The sequence below is a fragment of the Equus caballus genome, chromosome 8 (genome assembly GCF_041296265.1).
Source record: "Equus caballus isolate H_3958 breed thoroughbred chromosome 8, TB-T2T, whole genome shotgun sequence".
NCBI classification, from domain to species: Eukaryota; Metazoa; Chordata; class Mammalia; order Perissodactyla; family Equidae; genus Equus; species Equus caballus.
Window position 1 is genome coordinate 8,042,190 of NC_091691.1, and position 24,894 is coordinate 8,067,083.

Here is a 24,894-nt window from a genome sequence, read left to right on the forward strand (position 1 = left end):
CTATTTATGAGTGAGATCATACAGTATTTGACTTTCTCCCTCTGACTTCTTTTGCTTAATACCCTCAAGGTCCCTCCATGTTGTCGCAAATGGACAGATTTCATTGTTTCTTATGGCTGAGTAGTATTCCATTGTATATATATATATACCACATCTTCTTTATCCATTTGTCCCTTGATGGGCACCTAGGTTGCTTCCAAGTCTTGGCTATTGGGAATAATGCTGCAAGGAACATAGGGGTGCATGTATTTTTATGCATTCGTGTTTTCATGTTCTTTGAATAAATACGTAGTGGAATAGCACATCACACGGTAGATCTATTCCTAATTTTCTGAGGCATCTCCATATTGTTTCATCAGTTTGCACTCCCAATAGCAGTGTATGAGAGTTCCCTTCTCTCCACAACCTCTCCAACACTTAGTGATTCCTGTCTTGTTAATTACAGCCATTCTAACAGGAGTGAGGTGACATCTCATTGTGGTTTGGTTTGTATTTCTCTGATAGTTAATGATGAACATTTTTACATGTGCCTGTCAGCCATCTGTATATCTTCTTTGGAGAAATGTCTGTTCAGATCTTTTGCCCATTTTTTAATTGGGTTGTTAGCTTTGTTTTGTTGAGATGTATGAGTCCTTTATATATTTTGGATATTAACCCCTTATCAGATATATGGTTTGCAAATATCTTCTCCCAAGTGTTAGGTTGTTTATTTGTCTTGTTGATGGTTTCCTTTGCTGTGCAGAAGCTTTTAAATTTCATGTAGTCCCATGTGTTTATTTTTTGTATTGTTTCCCTTGCTCGGTCAGACATGTTATTTGACAATATGCTAAGACTGATGTCAAGGAGTGTACTGCCTACGTTTTCTTCTAGAAGTTTAATGGTTCCAGGTCTTATATTCAAGTCTTTAATCCATTTTGAGTTAATTTTTGTGTACAGTGTAAGATAATGGTCTACTTTCATTCTTTTGCACTTGGCTGTCCAGTTTTCCCAACACCGTTTACTGAAGAGACTTTCCCTTCTCCACTTTATCTTCTTGGCTCCCATGTCAAAAATTAGCTGTCCAGAAGATGTATGGATTTATTTCTGGGCTCTCGATTCTGTTCCATTGATCTGTGTTTCTGTTTTCCTGCCAGTACCATTCTGTTTTGGTTACTATAGCTTTGTGGTGTATTTTGAAATCAGGGAGTATGATACCTCCAGCTTTGTTCTTTTTTCTCAGGGTTCCTTTGGCTATTCAGGGTCTTTGTTTCATATATATAAATTTTAGGATTCTTTGTTCTATTTCCATGAAGTATGTAACTGGGATTCTGATTGGGATTGCACTGAATCTGCAGATTGTTATAGGTCACATGGACATTTTAACTATGTTAATTCTGCCAATCCAAGAGCACAGAATATCTTCCCATTTCTTTGTGTCTTCTTCAATTTCTTTCAACGTTTTATAGTTTTTTCAGTGTATAGATCTTTCACCTCTTTGGTTAAGTTTATTCCTAGATATTTTATTATTTTTGTTGCAATCATAAATGGATTGTATTCTTAATTTCTCTTTCTGTACTTCATTGTTAGTGTATGGAAATGTAACTGATTTTTGTATGTAGATTTTGTATCCTGCAACTTGACCATATTCATTTATTATTTCTAAAAGTTTTTCAGTGGATTATTTAGAGTTTTCTATATATAAATCATGTCATCTGCAAATAGTGACAGTTTCACTTCTTTCTTTCCAATTTGGATCCCTTTTGTTTCTTTTTCTTGCCTGATTGCTCTGGCTAAGACTTCCAATACTACATTAAATAAGAGTGGTGAAAAGTGGGCATCCTTGTCTGGTTCCTGTTCTTGGAGGGATAGCTTTCAGTTTTTCTCCATTGAGAATATTAGCTATGGGCTTGTCAAATACGGTCTTTATTATGTTGAGGTACTTTCCTCCTATACCCATTTTATTGAGTTTTTATCACAAATGGAAGCTGTATCTTGTCAAATGCTTTCTCTGCATCTATTGAGAAGATCACGTGGTTCTTATTCTTCATTTTGTTGACACAGGGATCATGTTGATAGATTTGCGGATGTTGAACCATCCCTGTATCCACTTGATCATGGTGGATGATTTTTTTAACGTATGATTGTGTTCGATTCACTAGTATTTTGTTGAGGATTTTTGCACTTATGTTCATCAGCGATATTGGCCTGTAATTTTCTTTTTTTGTGATGTCCCTGTCTGGTTTTGGTATCACGGTAACGTGGGCTTTGTAGAATGACTTAGTAAGCTTCTTCTCCTCTTCAATTTTTTGGAAGAGTTTAAGAAGGATAGGTATTAAGTCTTCTTTGAATATTTGGTAGAATTCACCAGGGAAGCCATCTGGTCCTGGACTTCTATTTTTTGGGAAGTTTTTGATTAATGTTTCAATCTCCTTACTGGTGAGTGTTTATTCAAATTCTCTATTTCTTCTTGATTCAGTTTATGAAGGTTGTATGATGATAAGAATGTATCCATTTCTTCTAGATTATCCAATTTGTTGGCAGATAGCTTTTCATAGTATTCTCTTACAATCTTTTGTATTTCTGAGGTGTCTGTGGTAATTTCTCCTCTTTCATTTCGGATTTTATTTATTTGAGCCTTCTCTCCTTTTTTCTTGGTGAGTCTAGCTAAAGGTTTGTCAATTTTGTTTATCTTGTGTTGACATTTTGTTTCTTGTGCCTTGTCATGAATTTACTCCCCACCCCCACCAACAAAAGCTCTGATTTTTCCAAAACACAGTATTAGTAGTCAGGACCACAGTCTAGCCCTTCAAACATACTTCTGTCATGGGGGTTCTGAGAAGGCTTTGGCCAAGACTAGGCTATAAATGCCTCTTAAACCTTGGGGAATGGGTATGAATTTTTGAAATAGTCTAAGGAAGGGGTCTGTCCAGGCAGACAACAAAATGTAGTGCATAAACGTGGGTTTCACATGAATTAGCTTGGTCTACCAACCAGACTGTGGATCCTCAAAGGGTGGACACAGTGTCTCAGGCACAGCTGTAAGCCCAGCCCAGTAGCTAGCATACAGTGAAGATTCCTACTATTTAAATCATGGGTAAAAATTCAATCTCAACACTTTCTATCTCCTAATAGGTACCTGAGAAACATTTTTCACTGTGGATCAAGTGTTTATTCTCATTCCTTACACAGTCTTAAAAGAAACCAAGTCTTAAAAGATAAGGATTAGGAGAGCAAATACTAAATTATCTCTTGGCCCCTGGAGAAATGGTAAACAAGGACCAGTGTAAGGTTCCCTTGAACCTTACTAAACTATTCTTACATACCAGTTGATGTTGTCCATGCCTAACAGAGAAAGCTGTATTCCAGAATCTGCCAACCAAGCAGGTGCTGAGAGATTCCACACTTGCTTGTCCTATTCTCAAACTGTAGTAGAAATATACCATGCCCTAGCCCTCCCACAGCCTCAATCAAGTGTCTGGAGGCTTGCGTATAGCTGGTCGCATCACTGCCACAGCTTCTTTTTATCCACAAGGGAGGCTCCAGTATTATGATTTGCTGCCAAATACACACAAAGCATTACCTTCTTCCTTAATAAAATCCCCTAGACATTCATTTGGACCAGGCAAGGGCTAATTACAACCTTTTGACTCTGAGTTATAAAACAGTGTTTTAAAAAAATTTGTAATATATGGAAGATATTAGAGAACAGGTAGTGTTGATTCTATCCCTTCATTTTACAGACAGGAAAACTGATGCCCACGGTAGTTAAGCCACTTGGCCAAAATCACACAATCAGTGGCAGATCTCCTGAGTCCTCAGCCAGGCTCTTTCTATGCCCCACAAAGAGAGTGCTACTAGCTGGGTTCTGGAAATGTGTAGCAGATGCAAGTTGCTAATCCCCAAAGCAGAGCAGCAATCTTATTTCTTCAGTCAGGCTTTCCCCAAGGGCAACTGCTTCACCCTCTGGGCTGATTGCAACTGTGATGAATTTAATCATTTGCTCCCAGGAGTTAGTACAAGTGATTCAGGCAGCCATTTGATTTAATAAAGTCAAATAAAGAATGCTGCAAAAATTGATGTGATCATGAGATCTACTGAACAAAACTCGGGGAAATAGCCATGGGCTCCAGCACAAACACCAGAAAAGAGAAAATTCTGTATTCTCTGGCACCATTTCTGGCTTCCTGAAAGAGTAAAACAGGAGCTTTTAAATATTTATCTGTCCATATTTGTTTTACAGAGCATTCCTAATTTGTCTTGTATTCAAACAGTGCCCTTGGCGGGAGGGGATATTATTTAACCTTCCTCACTGCAAAAGCCAGCCATTCACTTTTAATAAGCAATAAAAATCAAGGTAATGTTCTTAGTAAATAAGAGAGGGTAATTTAGAAATCAGAAGCAAATGGAGAAAGAACTGACCTAATGGCTAGTTTAAAGAAAGTTTAACCCCTTCTAGAACATGATGAATAAATTTTGACTCTTCATGGTAAAACATCCCAGTTCATAGCAGGTTAAGTGTCACCAGAGGATGTCAAAAACAGAGAATTAAATTACTTCAGGCCAAAAACAATGTACAAAAGAAGGAAGAGGTCCCAGGAAAAACAAGAATGCAACACTTCTGTTTTGAGAGCTGAGGCTGGTTCTGTGCTGCACATTTTTAAACCTTTCAAAGGGCTGATTTTTCTCCTGGCTCCTCCTCTGTGTTGCCATGCTCCTAACACAGGAAGAAGAATACCCGCAGAGACTTAAAGTAAAACTGAAGTCTAAGAAGAAACAGAAGAAAAGACACCTCCAAACTCATTTTTTTTTAAAAAAGCAATGCAGAATTAAAGCAAAGGTCTTACTTTCCCGGATCTGGCATCTGTGTGCAGAGCAACCGCAGGGACTGAAAACTCCTCCGAATTGAATGAATATTTGCCATCCCCATAAATACAACTTCACAGTTTGGGTAATACTCTGGAGAGAATAACAATAAAGAGAACACAAATATGCTGAATTTAAAGCCCATATGGCCAAATTTAAAAGCAGCAAACTGGCTATAAAACAAACCATTGCAGCTGCTGACTAATGAAACTGCAGCGTTTTGATGCCTATTAGCCCAGTCCTTTATTAGGAAAGGAAAACTGCTTGAATTTTAGCTGTCTCGGCGAAAAGGAAGGATAGATTTGAGAAACATAAAACAGGAGCTGTTATTTTTTTAAAAAAAATCTATATACTTCCATCTTAGCCCAGGTTTACTTCTTGGGCCTCAACTAACTTATAGCTCTGGAATCTCTTTGAAAAGAGCCTATTAGAACAATGCATTTCATGCATTCAAATTCCACTTTGGTATAACTGCTTTTAATTTCCAGTTTAGATCACATGTGAGTAAGGAGCTTGGTGCCTCTACCTGCTCCATCAGCACACAACTGGCGCCGAAGGGGTCCCTCCTTGGAGAAAGCCAGCATTCAAACAGTGGGGGTGTTATAGGTCAGGACAGAGGTGCTTTGCTAGAGTTTTGTATTTACTGCTTCAATTTCCAGCCCAGGTTTTCTAAGTAGAAGCCATGTGAGGAGTTTTCTGTGAGGCCAGTGATGAGCATACCCACTGACAAAGGCAACAAAAAGCTTTTAGAAGGCTGAGAAATTGAGCCACTAAAGAAGCAGCTTCCAAACATGAACAGGCTTCATTATGGGAGAGGATTTACTTTCCTTATCACCTAAAGGTTGGCAGAGGGAAGGAAGATTATTTGGTTTCACTGCACCTCCTCCTCCATTTCTCTCTTGAAAAGAACATACAGTGTTAAGACTCCAAAGAGCTCCAGCTCCCTCAAGATAGGCTGAGGAACATGGCTAGCCATTCATTTCAAATTGAGAACTAAGACCCCCTTCAGCATGGGCTGGATTCACAAGGACAGCGTGTCAGAGGACAAAGCACTGTCCACCTTACCTGGGCATTCACACCCTCCTCCTTTGGCTCGGTTTGCCACAGCTGCTGCATAGGAGCGTGCATCCAAGATCAAAAGCTTCTGTGGTTGGATGGCCAAACTCTCTGCTCCTGAAGTATTTGACAGAGAAGAATCTAGGGACATCAGGAGTGGGGAGGACAAACTAAATGAACCTGTCGCTCCCAGAATTGTGCAAAATAAGAACCACAGGCGCATATTATACAGTACCAAAAAAATTCAATGAAGTGAAATTCACCTAACCAGAACCTTTGATACCTATGACTTCTCTCTTTAGTTTATCTTCTGTTTTGCCTACAATTTCCTATACATCATTTCTACATCTGTAGTCCTTTAATGAAGCCTGGTGTTTTCCTCCATGGTCTGGAGACACTGAAGGTCTCCTATCACATATATACTCCATTCTCGTCATGATGGCAAGAAAGACAACAAACACTCTAGTTCTCGTAAACCAAGTTTAAAACAAGGGGCCTTCTGGTTCTTTGTCAAGACCTGTGACTCCTTAAACAATTCTGTCAGTTGAAGCTTTGCTCTCTCTCTTCTATGAAAAGAATTCTGTCTCACAAGGAAAAGGCCACTTCGAGGAAAGGTTCTCAGATGCTATAAAAATTGCTGTGACGGATCCAGGGAGTCCCTTACCAAAGTCCACGTCAGAAAGGTCTCCTGGATTGGGGAAGTCTCGAGGACTGTTCCTAGTTGATAGCTTGCTGCCACCTGATCGGGAGTCAGAGGCACAAGCTTTGGCTACTGACTGCACCAGGTGCTCATCATCGGCATTTCGCCAGCCCCACCAGCTGACCTCTGGCTGTCCACAACGGGCAATGACAGCTCCATTGCTCTGGTGCCTGTGCAGAGAACAAGACACAACAACTGTACCCATCCCGATGGCCCCATTCAGATGCTCTGTTGCTCACACAAAAAGTGAGGTAGTGGATTTTCAATGCCTTAACAAACAACCTGACTACAGGTAAGTGATGGGTTAGCTTCAAGTCTTCTCAGGGCAGAAATCTTATATAGCAACAAGAATAACAACAAAACCTATTTGGATCTTTCTCATTTATCATACCATTTTAGAGACAAACACAATGATAAATGTGTTAGAGAAAATTTAATATTCATAAAGTAAAAGTTTGAATCTTTAAATTTATTTTTGGAAAATCAGGAAAAAATAATCTACAAATACTACACTAATTCTTCTACTCAATAATGAAACATTAATCTCTCCTTTTTAATACTGCACCTGACTATCCTGGCATAATAGATGCTGAAACAGAAACATTTGTTTCCTCACTAACTTCTGAGAGCCCACAGCAGCAACTGTGTGCTACTGGGCTGGCTTGGAGATTCTTTTCAAAATAAGATCTCACCTTTGGGACTGAAACACTTACCTGGCCCACAATGGACTGCTTTATAAAATCTCCTGAGATTTCATGAGTCACAAACTACTCTTATTATAGGCAGGTAGCTCAATGAGCCAGCTACCCTTCCTTAAGCTCTTAGAAGGAAAGGTATAGCATAAACCTCAATAAGCCATCCTCTGATAGATCCCCTTTCAAGAAATAAGACCAGAAATCATACTCATAGCCTACTTTAAGATGCTATTAAAACCCAGTCTTTTCCTAATTAGGAATTTTAGTTAGGCAATTTTAGCAATTACAAAGTTATAAAAGTAACATTATTCGGCAATCAAAAGGAATAAAGTTCTAATACATGCTACAACATGGATGAACCTTGAGTATGTTATCCTAAGTGTAAGAAGCCAGTCACAAAAGGCCACATATTGTATGAGTCCATTTATATGAAGTGTCCAGAATAGGCAAATCTGGAGACAGAAACGAGATTACTAGTAAGCCAGAGCTAGAGGGCTTGGGGACGGAATGGGGAGTGACTACTAACAGGTCTTGGGTTTCTTTCTGGGGTGGTGAAAATGTACTAAAATTAACCATAGTGATGACTGCACAACACTGTGAATACACTAAAAAAAAAACCCCACTGAACTACACACATTGAAAGGGTGAAGTATATGTGACATCTCAATAAAGCTATTTTTTATAAGTTATAAAAGTAATCAGTTCTCTGTAAAAATAAATTAGCAGAATAAAAAGCTAGTAAGCAAAAAATTTAAATGTCCCCCAATTGTATATCCCAGAGGGAACTGTCAGTGTCTTGCCTCCCATTAAAATTGTTTCTAAACACATACATGCATATGCATGTAACACATGTGTAGGGTATAGATAAATTTAAATAAAACATACTATTGAATCTATTTGTCTTCTTCAAGGAACAATGTGAGAAAGATTTTTGTTTTTAATCCTAAAGCTCACAAGCTATAAATTAACTTTGGCAATAATCAGATTCCACTGGAACCACCAGTTTTTGCTTCTAGCTTTTAAATTCTCCCTCATTGGAAGAGACAAGTAACGGAAAGTACTTGCATATCGCCAAACACACTCAACTGGCTCACCTGTTGAATGGAGCCAAACTGGAAATAAAACCTCACTGATTCTTAAAATGCCTACTAGCATATAGTAATAGGAGCCAGGTAACCGCTGAGCTGACTGATGCCAAACCTTTATAGCAGAGGCTGGCAAGGCATTTCCTGAGCATCCTCTTCCTCTGCAATGCTTCCCAGTAGTACCCAAGAAGGACAGAAGATGGCACTCTTCAGCCTGGGTCTTGAGATTTAAGGGCCATGGCATTATAATCGCTAGACTGCAATTGAGCTGTTGCAATAAGCAGCTAAGTTTTTTGCAGTCTTCGAAGATGCTTTAGACTGCATGAAAGAGAATTAGAACACTATAGATAAAAAAATCACTAAAGAGCATATCTATCATTTTAACAAAAAGGACCAGCGAAAGTATAAAAATTAAGATGTCCAATGGATGAATCCCCTACTAAACAATGAATGCTTCAATTTTATATAGAAACACATAAATATTCAAACTATCCCCAAGTTAGTATTAGGCAAGCCCCCTAAATGTCTAGACGTTTCTAACAATCACTCAATGCACAAAAGGGGAAGCTGTGAACTGCACTACAGATGGGCGGCCTTCGCACCATCTTGCTATGTTAGAGCAATCTCTGTCTTCAATAATAAATCCAAATAAGCACTCTCTCATCACAGCAGGAGAAAGCACTAATCAGGCACTGGTTCAGCATGGTGCTGTCAAGTAACTGCTGCCAGCAACCTCAGGAATCATTACTGTAGTCTACAGACAACTAAATTCAGTAAATGTATGTTGGACTCAGAAGCATCCTGCCACCTGGACTGGCAAAGCAGAAAGTGGTAGTGGTACAATATTCCAAAACATTCTTCAACATACCCCTTACAAAGCTCTCAAATAATATAACAACCTAGTTTGGAGCTCAGAAATACAAGACACACGTTCTGAAACAGAGGCCAGTTCCTGGAAGCCTGGCTGATTTTATGTGAACTACATTAAGAACTTCCATTTGTAATCTTTAGAGACCAGATTTTCTCTAAGAAATTGCAAATATAAATTTTCAGTAAGAGTTAATACTAGGGAATACTATCTCCCACTCTGCTATTTTACTTATGAAATCCATTATTCCAAGATATAGCCAAAACTGAAAAAAAATTTCTAAGAAAACCTGACTCCTCAAAAAAAATTTTCTTCATTTATATATACTCTGTGGTCTTTAGAAAGGGTTGGAAAAAACCCTATGGCTCATGCCCTCTAGAATAAATTTTAAAAGGGGAAAAAAGGCTTCCAATGTTTACTCTAAGAAGTTTTTCTTCAACCTACACTCTTACGCTTCTCTACCAACAGGGAGAATTCACCTAAAGCCCCTTACTTAGAAAATGAGAGTCCTTTCCCCTTATGCTCAAAGTCAGCAAACCCCACAATGCCAGGGCTGCTAAACTAACACAGCTGTTGGCCACAGAGCAGCAGCTGGCTGCTTTCCCTATTTGAGCTGGGCCGATCACTGATAAGACTCATAAATCCTTTCAGCTTTAACTGTTCTCTAATTCCTGTGTCATCCTTATCACTTGAGTGATAGGTAAATTTGGTGACCTACTTTTCTAGGGGTGTCTGAAAACAACAGTGATGAAAATTGAGATTGAAAACTTAATGGGTTCCACGGGCCAGAAGCAAATACTTTTCCATCTCTCTCTATTCAGAGTGGCCATCAGAATTTGCCTTTAGTGGACTAAATGAACAAGCTGGTTATCTCGGTGAGAATTCCACAAGGAGATAAATCCCCTCCTCCAACCTCAGTATTTCAATAGAATGCCTCCTGGCATGAAAGAGTTTCTAACTGTGCTCTACTGGTTTGGTCCAAAATTAAGAAGAGTTCAAAAAGTGTGCAAACCGGAGAAAATGAAATCGAGAATGTGAATATTACAAGGAGATGAGATTTGAAACAGTTCCAAAATAAGAGGGAATGACTTCTTAAAAATTTAACATGATCCTGTGAGAACTGAGCCATTCACTGAATTATAAAAGAAGCCCTCAGGAATACAATCTATTCCAGATATTTCTTAGAGAAGCCCAGTGTTTATAGATTCATATTCAGATGTCACAGCATACCTTCAAAGTGAGAATATTATTTCCATTTTACTAATTTAGGAATAGGCTGAGGTCAATTAGGAACTTCCTCAAGGTGGCATAGCAAGGAGTGTCCGAGAAACAACTTGAACTCCAAAACCTGTGCTCATCACCCCACCACCATCCCCTTCTAGAACTTGCCTCCTTTGGCTCTCCTGCCTTTGATCTCTGAGATCTTCTATCCAGCTAAGACCTAGCCGTCTTCTCTAAATCCTTCCTCTCAAAGCAGAGCTCTTCCATGTGTTAAATTTTAACCAGAAAGACAATCACAAAGTATTCAACTCTATCCTTGCAATTCTCACTTTCTAGAACTCATCTCTCTCAATCCAAAAGCCAACATCTGAAGCTAAATGCAGTCAGCACACTATCTTCCAAGAGAATGTCAGAAGGATCTTAAAATAGCAAGACCAGCCTCTTTTCTATTGAAATTTTCTAATCAGTGTCAGTTGAACCATCAGCTAGTGTTCTGGATGAAATAAGAAGTGGTGTGTCTGACTAGAAGAACAGCTTTGCAACAAGCAAGCATACAATTACCTAGAAAGTTCACAGAACCCCTCCACTTCCCTTCCCAGGTAAACAGCAGGAGAGCTGGCAGACCACATGCAGTGGGCAATAGCACCAGACCGAGGTGGGCCTGGCCAGGCTTACTTACCTGTAGACGACAGCAGGGATGCGCTTCCAGGATCTGAAGCTTGCTACACTTTCTAGTTCTTTGTCAGTGATCCAGGCAGGCACTATGAGCTCCTGTGGATAGCTACCACATAGCCTAACAGGGAAGATGAGAAAGAGGGAGAGGGGGCAGAGGACAGGGAGAAAGGGAGGGAGAAGAGGAAGAGATACTAGGTGAGCCAGCACAAAGATGTTGATCAAGCTACCCCAGAGCCAGTTAAAAGGCAATGAGGAGCATCACTTGAGTCTTGGTCTGCTCAGGAGAATGGGCTGCCTCAAGTGTTTACTTATGTATGTATCATGTGATACTATCTTGGCTTGTTCCACTCAATGCTGCCTTTGGGTAATCTGGCAACCTCAACCATCAATGAAAAAGGGGGGAGTTGAGAGGCAGTTACTCCACCATACCCCTCTGTTATAACAAATACACAGGTCACTTTTAACTACACAGTTGCCCAGTGAATTCACTACAGAAGTGAAAGTCTGTGTCACCTCTACCAGACCTTCAGTCTTTCAGGCTTTTGTCAAAGGGAAACATATGAGAGCCCACAATTTCAAGTTTCCAGAGACCTTAGAAGATTACTAACATATTCTTTGATGTGAACCAAACAGGGTGTCCCAATTATAGGGAACAGGTGCAGCCATGGACATGTAGAAACAGTACCAGAGGTCAGCCATTTGCATGTATAATCACAGCCCCACTGAGCCAAGTTAGTAATGTGAATAAACTATTAATCATAATTTCTATAAAATACACTTCAGAACAAACTACATTCGGAAAAAAAGCTGTTTTCATTAGTGAAGATGCTAGTCAAGCTGGTGCCCTAGAAAGGGAGTATTTATGATAGGTCTTTTTACTTACAGGATGATGTCTCTCTATGGCTATCCCAATATTCCTTTTCAATAGTGAAGGAAATAAGACTTTTAATCCAAATCCTAAAATACACAAACTCCTCCTCCGCCACCACCAACCTGCCCTAGCCTATCTATGCATTAGGGAAAGAGGGAGAAAAACACAAAGTGGCTTAGGAATTAGGGGTTTTGGTCATTCTGCACTAAATCTCTCACTCCTGTTCTCAATTTCCAGAAGACGAAGTATTAGGAATTTAAAAGCCACTGAACCAGCAGAATGGCTATGGCAACAAGAGCAGCTCTATAAAATTCCTAACACCTACTCACAAACTCCTAAAAATAACCTGGGACACGGTGATCACAGTTAATACTCTAACCATGAGTCTTGCTCCTTTTATCTTGTTTTAAACTTAAGAGTAAATTTGCCTCTCATTCTTCCTTTGTATTGGGAAGAACTTTTCAATATCCTGAAGACTGGTTTTGAGTTAGAAATAGTGGACTCAAAAGACAAGAAGTTAACTATGGGTTTTTTAAAACCCATACTAAATAGAGATTTTAAATACTAAATAGAGATTTTAAAAACCAATAGCTTTTGAACTCAAACATTTTTTCAACAAGCTTAGCTTAATTCAGTTTTTTGACTATACTCAATTTTCTGATCATTATAAGTATTACACTACCCAGTAGTCAGCGCTTCAGCAAATACTAGCTGCTCACTTATAGATAAGGAGTTTCCAGTACAGGAGAGGTGAGTTACACGTGAGGAAAGCCTCAGGCTCTCTGAGGCCCCCTCCTCCAGTCTCCACCTTCATTCTCTGCTTTGACTTGTCAATGAGAAAAGCAAAGGTATAGCAGACCTGTAGCTCCCAAGGCTTCATAACACCCCAGAGATTCCTAACTCTTTGGCCAAGGTCCCTGTCAAGAGTATGTACAGTAATTGTAATTTTACCAGTGAAAAACGAAATGTTCTGATGGCTACCCACAAGTAGATCAGGAAAATGGCTATCATAATTAGGCAGCTCAAAGGACAACAAGGATAATTAACGTCTCCAACTGCTGCAGGGAAACTTAAGAGAAGGATATATTAATTTAAATCTCCTGGACAATTTTACTTTGATTCATAGAAACCTGGATCACCAAAATCAAAGTGGTTTACTGCCCTCTCCCACCAAAGTACTTACACCTTTTAAGGAAAGAGGTTTTGGGAAATATTTAATAATGTTACTATTTAATGATTAAATGATTGTAGCTGTGAAGTAGTTTCACGTCAATATACTGAATACCAGAATACTTATGCCTATTTCATAGGATCTGGAGTAAAGTTATAGTCATAAAAACTAGCTCCTAAGTGTTTTATCATTGCTTATAAGATCACTAATTCTATCTCTAACGTGATGTCAAGTGGTGATGAGAATAACAGAAACTGCCTGTCTACAAGTAAACACAGTATTATCTAGACGTGCATGTGCCAGGAAGAACAGAGGCCTGGAAGGGATAGAAAGGAAGCTTCTAGAATCCTATTAAGTAAGCATTACTTTTCACTCCAGTGATAGCAATGGGAACATATGGCTCAGGAAGTACCCTGAAGATGATGTATTTACATTTAATAAATAAAACTCCGTTTGAAAGAAAAAGAAAAAGTCTAAGTTCAAATGTTCTGTCACATGAGAACTGGGGTTTTTGCAAAGGCACTGGCTGTGAAACACAGTCCAAAGGGACCCATGCAACTCACTTGTACTTCTCATTGATGTTGGAAATCCTCCAGGCATTGTTCATATCAAAACCCATCCGCTCCACTTCGTTTTTAAACCTTGACGTTACGTGCTCCCCTAGGGGCCAAAGACAGCAGAAAGAAAGAAATGAACACCCTTTTGCAAAACAGGTAGACTAAAAGCACAGCTACCCTGCTCAGTTATTAAGAGAAAAAGAAAAAAATACAGGTAGATATTATACAAATAAAACAATATATATTTAGTGTTAGTTAAAAATTCTCCTTCAGGATAAGACTATAAAAAGGAATGAGGAAATTAATTTTGATCAGGAATTACGTTATATCATCTAATCACTGCTATCAACTCTGAGGGTAGTATCCTTGAGCTCATTTTACAGAGGACAAAACAGAGACTGAGAGAGGTTATTATGGCAGGTCTGTCTGGTCCCCAAACACATGCTGTCACTATACTGGCTACTTTTCTATTTCCACACTCAACCTGACACTATACAAAAGAAATAAAATCAAGAAATTCACCAAGAGTAGAAATAGAACTACAACTCCTCATCAGAAACCCTCTGGGCCAGATTTTAGCACTTGAGAGTTTTCTGGATTTTAAGATGGTGCATATATTAAAATACTAAGTTAATGCTCTCATCAGGGTCTATTTAACCAAATATTAATATTTCTACAGTAAAATGTTTGCATAATTCCTACTAAATGGGATAAATAAAGCAACAAATAGTTTCATGTCATCTCAGATCGGGTCAACCCACCCAGTAAAATAAGAAAAATCTTTCCATTTCCACAGCCTTACAAATTACATAATGGTAGATAAGAGATCATGGACCGATAACTGCCAGTACCCAGGAATCTCAGGAAATACCATACTATTAAGTAAAGTGCTCAGCATTTGTAAGAACATCCACCCAAACAAGTATAACCTGCCTACATTTGCCCTAATGAATTCGGCTTCCTCTTCCTTAGGACAGTGAGCAACGAAGGCAGAAATGAATCTAACATAAAAGTCATTAAACCTGAAATAACTTTCTTCCTTGAAAACAGTCATAGGGCAGTAATTTTATAAACAAACAAAAAACCATTAAGCAGTATGTCTAATATATAGAGTTATAGGTTACAAAATAAATGATAGTGGGGGCTGGGAGAAACTACAAAAATAAATAAAAGCACAAAACAGACTGCTTTAGTGATCAAAGTATAAAGTCTTGCTCCCCCTGGGAAAGAAGCTTCAGAATAGGAAACAGCAATTACTTGAATGAAGGACGATTCTATAAAACTACTTCCCATTTAAACTGCTTTTCTTGAACTTAAACTAGGTATTATATGCTTCCTGAAGGACAGCTATAAAAAGATGAGGTTCAGAGATGCAGGAAGAAATAATCAACTGAATCTATCCTATTTTGGAAAAGTTTTAGAAGGGATGCAGGCTTCCAAATAGGGAAAAAACTATCTGAATTGGGGTTCCATCTGTTTACAAATCGCGAGGAATAGTGACCATCAAGAATACTAGACAGGGAGTCTTTTACTTATAATCCAAATCTAACAGCTATAAAACTATGGCAACTATCAAGTTCCTCAATAAATGAGATTTTTCCCACCCTGAGATACAGCTCCAAGTCTTTTGCAAAAGGTAAAGTAATTTAATTAATGGTTCTGCACATTAGTACCTCTATCTTAAACACATAGATACCCTAAAAGGATCCTATAGTTTTAAAATAATCACTGGCAAAATAATAATCACCACCACCACCAGCAATTTACTACGCAGAACCACTGCCCAAAGAAGGGCTTAAAACCACCATCCAGAGCATGAAATTCTGAGCTACAAAGAAATATATACTGAGCAATGAGCATAGAAAATCTCTTATTTCAAACTCCTTGAGAACAAGGAGTGAGTTTTAATTATCTTTGTACCCTCTAAAGCAGTGACTTCATGAACTTTGAAACTGACCACCACAACCCACAATAAGAATTTTTACAGCACAATTCAATACAAATGTTTATTTTTAAAAAAAGGTTTCACAAAACAATAACCACCTTTACTGTATGTGTGAGACATTTTGGTATTTTCTATTCTAAATGTTTCAATTCATATTTCATTTCTTAAAACTCTGATTTCATGACCCACTAGTGGATCACAACCTACAGTTTGAAAACCACTGCTTGAAAAAGATCTAGGAGCAGACCTTACATACATAAGTAATTCAACTGGCTTTTGCCAAATTGTGTTAGAAGTTCACTTACGTTTATTCAGCCAGAAAAGTGAATGGCAAGCACATCTATTGCTGAATTTCCCTCTCAGAATGCTCATGTCTCCACTGATTCAACATTAGATATGCTGTAATATCTCAATTTATTTTTAATATTAAGGTTGTAATTTTTTTTATTGAGTTAATGATAGGTTACAATCTTGTGAAATTTCAGTTGTACATTAATGTTTGTCAGTCATGTTGTAGGTGCACCACTTCACCCTTTGTGCCCACCCCCAGCCCACCTTTCCCCTGGTATCCACTAAACTGTTCTTAGTCCATAATTTTAAATTCCTCATATGAGTGGAGTCATACACAGATTATCCTTCTCTCGCTGGCTTATTTCACTTAACATAATTCCCTCAAGGTCCATCCATGTTACTGCAAATGGAATGATTTTGTTCTGTTTTACAGCTGAGTAGTATTCCATTGTACATATGTACCACATCTTCTTTATCCATTCGTCTGTTGCTGGGCACTTAGGTTGCTTCCATGTCTTGGTTATTGTAAATAATGCTGCAATGAACATTGGGTTGCATAGGACTTTTGGGATTGCTGACTTCAAGCTCTTTGGATAAATACCCAGTAGTGGGATGGCTGGATCGTATGGTAGTTCTATTTTTAATTTTTTGAGGAACCTTCATACTGTTTTCCATAGTGGCTGCACCAGTTTGCATTCCCACCAGCAGTGTATGAGGGTTCCTTTTTCTACACATAAGGTTGTAAATTTTTTGTTTGGCTTTGTAGTTCCATTTCAACCCTTTCTGTCTGCCTCCCCATCCCCAAATGAGGATTTATCCTTTTTTAACATTTAGTATTTCTTGCACGACAAATAGTCCAGCAATTCTTATTTTAATGGGAATAAAAACTTTTTTAAAGCAGTGAGTCCTTCTATCATAATCACAGTGTCAAGTGGCAGTCCAAAAAATTTTTCCCCAAAAAAGTCTAGCTCCCTGGGTGATTCTGAGTATTCACGCCAACAATTCTACACAGCTTAAAGGCCTGCGATAAAAGAGCCAGGCCAGTATGTGAAGAAGACCAGTACCAGACTCAGAGAAGGTGAGAACTAGCCCTCCCAGATTTCTAAATACGGAAGGAGGAATCATTCTTTTCCATGGACAAAGCAGTACAGTCATCTAGATGCACACTTACTGAACTGCATTCAAACTCAGTAGACAGACTGCTGGCAAGGGCTTTTACTTTATACTAAATAGGCAGCTGCACAACAGTATAAGACCCAGAGTCATATGCTGTTCATGGTTAAACAAGATGTGCTTCATGGGCATTTCAGACAAGAGAGGTCAGAGAGGTGGGCCTGATGCTACTAAACTAGCAACTGAATTGCCCAGTCATCTGTCAGGATTCCAGATTAATGCTCAAGTATAGAATGATCACCAAGAAGGCAGCTACAATGAGCAGACGGAAGCTGAACACATGGGAGAGAAGCTTTAAGTTTTTTAGTCCCTTTCTTTTTTAGAGTTTGAAATGGGGCTAAGAGCAAAGTCAAGAGTTTTGCAAAAGTTTTTGCAAGTTTCACAGATGAATTCCTATAGCAATGTTTAGACTTATTCCAAAGCAGATGAAGACCTACAGCTGTAGCCATGGTATGGCTGGCTTAACTATGACAGGTTCACTGTCAGAAACCAAGATATATATGAATAGAAGGCAATGATCTAATTTTTCCATTTCCCTCCTCTCTGACACATTCTACTCCTAACAGGCTAAGGAGAGAAGGATCCATAAAAGGCTTTATTAACTGCTGAAAGACAAAACTAACTTCTACCCTTCAGAGTCTATGCTTGTGATCTCACATGTTGGGGGAGGTTATAAAAAGGCATTACTCTGAAATATCTCAAGTGCTATCTCACCCCAAAGATGACTTATAAGAATGTGGTTGTCTGATATGCTCATAGTTGGTGAGTAATGTTGTAGCCACCACTGATACGCAACAATATTGGGTGGAGACAGAAGAACCAGGTTGACTGGCTTTAAAAGTGCCACCATGTTTTCTTTTTTTTGAGGAAGATTAGCCCTGAGCTAACTGCTGCCAATCCTTCCCTTTTTGCTGAGGAAGACTGGCCCTGAGCTAACAGCCATGCCTATCTTCCTCTGCTTTATACATGGGATGCCTACCACTGCATGGCTTTTGCCTAGCGGTGCCATGTCCGTACCTGGGATCCGAACCAGTGAACCCTGGGCCGCCGAGAAGCGGAACGTGTGAACTTAACCACTGCGCCACCGGGTTGGCCCCATGGTATTTTCTAAGAGCAAGTTTTCCCTCTGTACTCCACAGTGAAAATACATGAAAGGAAAAAGCCATACACACTCTAACCACGTCAATGAAGTAAAATAAGATTCCATGTGAGTGGGAACAGGTTAATTTCAGTGTGGACTGCACATATTGGGAAGAAACAAAATACAACCTTTATTCATAAAGTTCCAGCCAATCAGTTACAATGGCATTACCTTGTATATTCCTAATTTCCAAAACATTTTCACAAGCACAGCACATGGTAAGCATTCAAACATTTACTGAATTGAACTTTCCAATGTTACCAGACTTTATCTTCAGGAAACCCCAATCAGCTTGGGCAGAAAGAACAAGAATGTCCCAGTTTGAAGAACAAAGGAAACTATGAAGAGGATAAACAGCTTGCCCAGTATTATTTTTTTAATTAAATGGTAGAGTATGGTCAAGAATTCAGGTTTTATAGTTCCTAAATCAGTACTTTACCCCCCAAATGCTTCCATCGATCACAAACTCATAAACAGACAGAGGACACCATGGTCATCTGTATGTCCTGGTGGCCAAAGAATACCAGATATCAGGAAAGAAATGGCCTGAGGACCAAAGTCATCCCAGCTCAGGACAAAGCCATCTATAACAAAAAGACAAGAATGAAGTTCTGACCTGGCACATCTTAAGAATATCCTAAGAGCTGGCTCAAATCCAAAAGAAAACAAGTAAAATTATCAAGAGAATAAGGAATCATCTAAAAAGATGAGGAATTTTCAGTCTGTGGTTGTGGGAGAACAGGCTGGGAGAAAGCAAGCCTTGTTGACTAAAAGGTGGCAATGCAAAACTAGGAAATGCCTTTTGGAGTTAAAAGTCTTAAAGTTCTTGGGGCCGGCCCCGTGGCCAAGTGGTTAAGTTTGCGTGCTCTGCTTCAGCGGTCCACGGTTTCGCCAGTTTGAATCGTGGGCTCGGACATGGCACTGCTCATCAAGCACATGGCATCCCACGTGCCACAACTAGAAGGACCCACAACTAAAAATACACAACTATGTACCAGGGGACTTTGGGAGAAAAAGGAAAAATAAAAGTCTTAAAGTTCTTATATAATATAATGTAGCAAGCTGGATTCATTAACTTCATTATCCTAGAAGATGATGGAGACTAGAAATTTCATGAATAAGATGTAATGGTTAAAAACTAAGCAGATGTACACATAAGATTTGTGCATTTCATTGTATGCAAACTTTACCTCTAAAAAAAAACCTGAAAAGAGCTATAAACAAAAAAAATAAAATTAAAAATGAAATGGCATCTCAATAAAGAAGAAAAAAGAAAGAGGTAATGGACAAAGGAGTGAAGTGAGAGAGAGTTTAAGCACATTCTCATAACCTTTCAAGGCTGATGTGGTCTCTTATGGGTGACTTTGGGCTCCACTAGCCTGACCAGGTTCATAGGAAGCTTGGATTCCTAAGGCTTTCCTTGAGGCTCCAGAAGGGCACATACCTCTGTTTTTCATCTCTGTATCCACAGCACCCCACGCAGTCAGCCGTCAACAGCTTGGAACTGGATTTAAGTCCTAGATCTGTCAGTAACTAGCAGTAGGACTTGCCAACAGGCTTTACCTCTGAGTCTCCATTTCTTTGGCTCCCAAAATGGAGACACCAGCCTATCCCGCTTGTTTGATGAAGTCATGAGGGTCAAACAATCGTACATGTTAAAACATCTTTAAGGATAAGATGATGCTTACGTTTGTTATATTTTAGTTAAACAAGAACATGAACCAGAAGCTTCAACCAGTGAAAGAGGCAGGAAACAAAGTGATACAAGAATAGCTAGATTAGCCTCAAATGTTTAAAATGACCTAGGGTTGAATTGGTAAGATTAAAGATTCAGTACTAAAAATTGAGGTTTCAAGAAAAAAGTCTCAAGAGTAAACTGTACTGGAATGAAGCTCACAACTTTTCACTGCTTAAGAATTCAAGACATTGCTTCCAAATTGGATACACTAAAGATTCAGTGCTGGACCAGCAAAGTTCTATTTATGGCAGCATAAAGTTTACAGACAACTACACAGAGAAATAACATGAACTTGGTCTAAGCCATTTCTGAGGGAGAAAGATAGCAAGCAGGACAAAGATCTCATGAGGAGTCAGGAAGCTTGGATTCCAGTATGGGCGCAGCTTCTCTATTTGTCCTGAGGGAAGTCACCCAGCCTCTCTAGACCTCTGTTTCATCATCTATGGGATGAAAAGGGTGACAACAGGTAATCTATGACTTGAAAATTTGAGTATAGCAAAAGGCTATTTTGTACTCCACTATTCTGTGGCGTAACCTCATACCTCTATCCCTTTGTTCATGCTACTTGCTGTGTCTAAAGTTCTTTTCCCCATTCTCTAATTCAACCTTCAAAGCCTACTCAAAAGCTACTTCTAACATGAAGTTAGTGTACACAACACTCATGGCTCCCTTCCATTAGGCTTCCATAACACCCATCAAACCTTAACTACAGTTATTTTTAGGGCCAGTAGATTGTGATGCCAAATCTAGTGTTCTTCCCTTCCCCCGAAAGGCAGAAAACATGTTCTATTGAGCTTAGAAGAATGATGGGCACGTGCTAGGTGCTCCACAAAATATATGATTGAATACATGAATGCTTAGAAGACTCATTTCATGCTAAGGGTACCTCAAGTGGTAGTTTGATAAAGCCACCATCTGCACATTTAAGAAAGGCCTACCTGGTCTGCACAGGTCTCCATGTTGCTCTTTTTCACTGGCGTAGACCTCCATGCACCAAGCGTGGTAAGCAAATGAGAAGAGATCTTCTATTTTAGCAGGTGGCCGAATTGCATTGTTCAGTCTCTTAAGCCACTCTTGACACTGCTCAAAGGTTGAGAACTGACACCTTTGTAAAGCCAAACAAGTGTGTAATCAGAAGACAGCTGACAATGAAACCTAAGACAGCTCACCATTTCAAGAGCGCTACTCAGGGTAAAGTGACAACTACAGTCAAAAAGCATTAAAGGTTGGGGCCGGCCCAGTGGTGTAGCAGTTAAGTTCGTGTGTTCTGCTTCAGCAGCCTAGGGTTCGCCAGTTCAGATCCCAGGCAGGGACCTACACAATGATTATCAAGCTATGCTGTGGCAGGCGTCCCACATATAGAGGAAGATGGGCACAGATGTTAGCTCAACACTAATCTTCCTCAAAAAAACAAACATTAAAGGTGGTCATTCACATGTTTATCATTTATATTAAAAACAGATCTGATAAATTTTGGTCAATGGTGCAAAATGTCAAAAAGAAGAAAGCTAAACATGTGGAAAACTTATTTTTCCGACTAATGAAATTTCTTCTCAGATGAATGACAATTATTACAGTAAAATGGCAGTCATTCTCTTCCATGAATGGGGTTTCATTCTACTTCTTCCATCAAAGCTTTATGGTTGTCAAGAAATATGTTTAGAGAAGTTCTTTTCATTCTAACATATTAGGCAGAGCTCAAAAATAAATTACAGCACTACTTTTCACCAGTTAAGGAATAATTTCAAAATCTATTTAGCAATCAGAACAAATCAGCAACTTTATATCCAAAATAATATATATTGCATCAACACTTTCAGCTGTGACCATGTAGAGGACAAAACAATTCTATTACCAATCGCAATTTCCAGTGTAAACTAGGACGTTAAAATAGTGCAAAAGATACTTTACCTTTTCAAATGCAGATAGTGTGTAAAATTGAGTAATTAATAAGAAAGTTTTTTAAACTGTGAATTGTAGCCAGTATCTATCAAAAGCAAGTCAAATCTCAGTGGCTAAAAAGCAATTTAAATATTTATCTTAAAACCAAGGAGGTCACTTAACCCTCTCCTCATCTCAATCATCGTGGCTCATCAATATGCCAACAACACAATGTTTACTGGCACTCCAGAATAGTTAAAGAGATATAGTAAAAACTTAGGGAATTTAAAACTTACAAGTTACTAAATTTAAAAACGCATTTCAGGCATAATTTTGCAACCAATATAGCAAAGAGTAGATGAAATAAAAACCATTCATGGATGCTAAATCTATGGAGAAATTTGATGAGAAGCAGGACATTTTCATTGTCTCAAAGTGCCTCCCATAGACTTTATTAGTTACAAGGGAGCAAACACAGAAATTATTCAGAAAGCAGGTGACAGCTTGACAAGAGTGACCAAAATTAACATCATCGATAAGAGACAGATGGACACTGTTTGCCTCCAGACGTAATACAATACCCTGAAAAGGACACAACCTCATAAATACAGTATTCCAGCTGAGACTGCACAACCTCAATTTAATCATGAGGAAACACTAGACAGACACAAAATGAGAAACATTCTATTAAAATAAAAGATTGTATTTTTCAAAATGTGAATGTCATAAAAGACAAAGAAAGACGGTGAAAAACATTTCAGATTAAAGAAGGTTATAGAATCAAGGCAACTAAATATAGCGTCTGACCTTGACTGGATCCTGTTCTGAACAAGGTAGGGGTAGGGGAATGCTATAAAGGGCATTATTAGGTCAACGGACAAAATTAGAACACAGATAGTAGATTTGGATGAAAGCATTAGGAGTGTAAAATTGTGAAGGTGATAATGATACTGTGGTTATGTAAAAAAAAATCCCTATTCTTAGGAAAGCACACTAAAGTATCTCAGGATGAAGACCCATGATTATGTAACTTACTTTCAAATAATTCAGAAAAAGAGTCTCTCTCTCTCGCACCCGCACACACCTATATACACATACATACACACACACACACAAAAGGCACCTGCAAACAATAAAACAAATAACGTAAAATGTTAACAATACTGGTGTTCTTTGTACTATTTTTATTTTTACACCTTTTTGTGAATTTGAAATTATTTCTGAATTTAAAAACATCCTTTAAGGGGCCAGCCCCGTGGCCGAGTGGCCAAGTTCGCATGCTCCACTTCGGCGGCCCGGGGTTTTGCCAGTACAGATCCTGGGCGTGGACATGGCACCGCTCATCAACCATGCTGAGGCGGTATCCCACATGCCACAACTAGAAGGACCCACAACTAAAAATACACAACTGTGTACCGGGGGGCTTTGGGAGAAAAAGGAAAAATAAAATCTTTAAATAAATAAACAAATAAAAGTAAAAACATCCTTTAAATAGCAAAGTAGCCTAAAGATAAAATATTTCAAGCACTAACTACTCAGAAATTATTGCACCTTCTTACAAGGCTGACCCTCAAAAGCTGTTTTTATGTTACCAAATCACGAATCTATTTTTTAAAAAATATTTTCCACACTAATGAGCAGCATAAACACGCCACATACCTGATAACTTTGCAGTCTTTACATGTCAAATGAAGCTGAAATATATCTCGGCATTCAACACTTTCTATAAGCTGTAATGGAACCTGCAATTAAAAAGATGGAGTCCCCTTAGTCAAAAAGGCATTGACCCTGCAGTTCGTCAAGCGTCCAAGAGTGATTAGAAAGCTCTACAGGGGAAAGAAGCAAACAGAACTGTAAATTCATCCAGATTAATAGTATTCAAGTGATTACTATTGAGTGAATTAGGGTTCCCTTTCTCTATCTTTAAATCAATGGCCTCAAGTCGTGTCATAGCATGAAGACAACAAGGAGGAGGCACCACCTCTGAAAGAACAGGGAAATATGTCATCTCTCAGACATCAAATTCACAAGCTTATCTCTCAAAGTACTACTTTACAGACACTACAGCTAGCTGTGATTTGCAATGACACAAAAGCTGAAGGGAAACAGAATGGTAATTCTGTCCTGTTTACAGAAAAGAACTGCAGATCAAGGTCCTAGTGGGACTATACTTGTTGTTTGCCCCAAATGATAAAGTGGGCTTGCAGCTTTGTGTCAGCAAAGGAGTATCCTGAAAAAGACTGGAGTTCTAAACTGCCTGCAGGTTGCAAGGAAAAGATGATGGGACAGACTCTCTGCTCAATAAAACAGACCTACAGGTATCAAGGAGGAGGGAGCAGGCCACACAGTGGTCAAAGGTCCTAAAACTAGCTAGGTCTAATTTGCTTCAAAAGACCAGTTGAGGGGCCCTGTCTGCCAAGTGGGACCTGAGGCATGAGCAAGCTGGAATAGTTCCCTCCCTGCCAATCTGGTCAGCAGACTCTACTGAACACAGAAGTTAAGTACAATAGTGGAGAGGGATCAGAGAAGGCAGATAGGAGGGAAAGCATGTGAACAGGGTGACAAATCCTCAAGCGCACATGAGAATCCTCCCCCTAGCCCTCAACTCATCCTGACTCAACCCCTGGCTTCAAAAACAATTTCCAAAACTTGTGAAGAGAGCCTGATAAGATAAATGGATATTCTCACTCTTTGGAAAAGGGGTAGACCACTGTCTCTTATACTGTATCATGCCCAGCCAAAATGTGGCTCTGGGAGTTGCAAGTTAGCATTCCAACAATCTGTGTTTAGCATGAGAAGGAGGAGGCAGTCTCCTACAACACAGACAGAAACGAGAGTGCTGCCTGCACAGGGTGGCCCTTGTGTTAGCTGAGCCAGTTTCAGAAACAGACTTCCTGCAAACCCTGCCACACCATGCAGTTGCCAGAGTAAGCAGAAAACTCTCAGAACAAGGATGTGGGGATCAAAAAGAAGCCCAGTGCTGG

At 39.1% G+C, this 24,894-nt stretch overlaps 1 protein-coding gene across 50 annotated transcripts in view; it reads right to left on the minus strand.

Annotated features, from left to right (window-relative positions):
- MTMR3 (myotubularin related protein 3) overlaps nucleotides 1-24,894 on the minus strand; it is a 141,853-nt gene that overhangs the window by 15,625 nt on the left and 101,334 nt on the right. For 28 of the 50 annotated variants that reach the window (XM_070219778.1, XM_070219773.1, XM_070219766.1 and 25 more), the window contains 7 exons: nucleotides 23,570-23,652; nucleotides 20,968-21,134; nucleotides 13,748-13,844; nucleotides 11,147-11,260; nucleotides 6,563-6,768; nucleotides 5,908-6,039; nucleotides 4,824-4,935 (listed from right to left, as the gene is read on the minus strand). In XM_070219778.1, the coding sequence (XP_070075879.1) occupies nucleotides 4,824-4,935; nucleotides 5,908-6,039; nucleotides 6,563-6,768; nucleotides 11,147-11,260; nucleotides 13,748-13,844; nucleotides 20,968-21,134; nucleotides 23,570-23,652 (911 nt within the window). The remainder of the gene's footprint in view (nucleotides 1-4,823; nucleotides 4,936-5,907; nucleotides 6,040-6,562; nucleotides 6,769-11,146; nucleotides 11,261-13,747; nucleotides 13,845-20,967; nucleotides 21,135-23,569; nucleotides 23,653-24,894) is intronic. The other 22 variants (XM_070219781.1, XM_070219776.1, XM_070219771.1 and 19 more) reach the window with 1 other exon arrangement.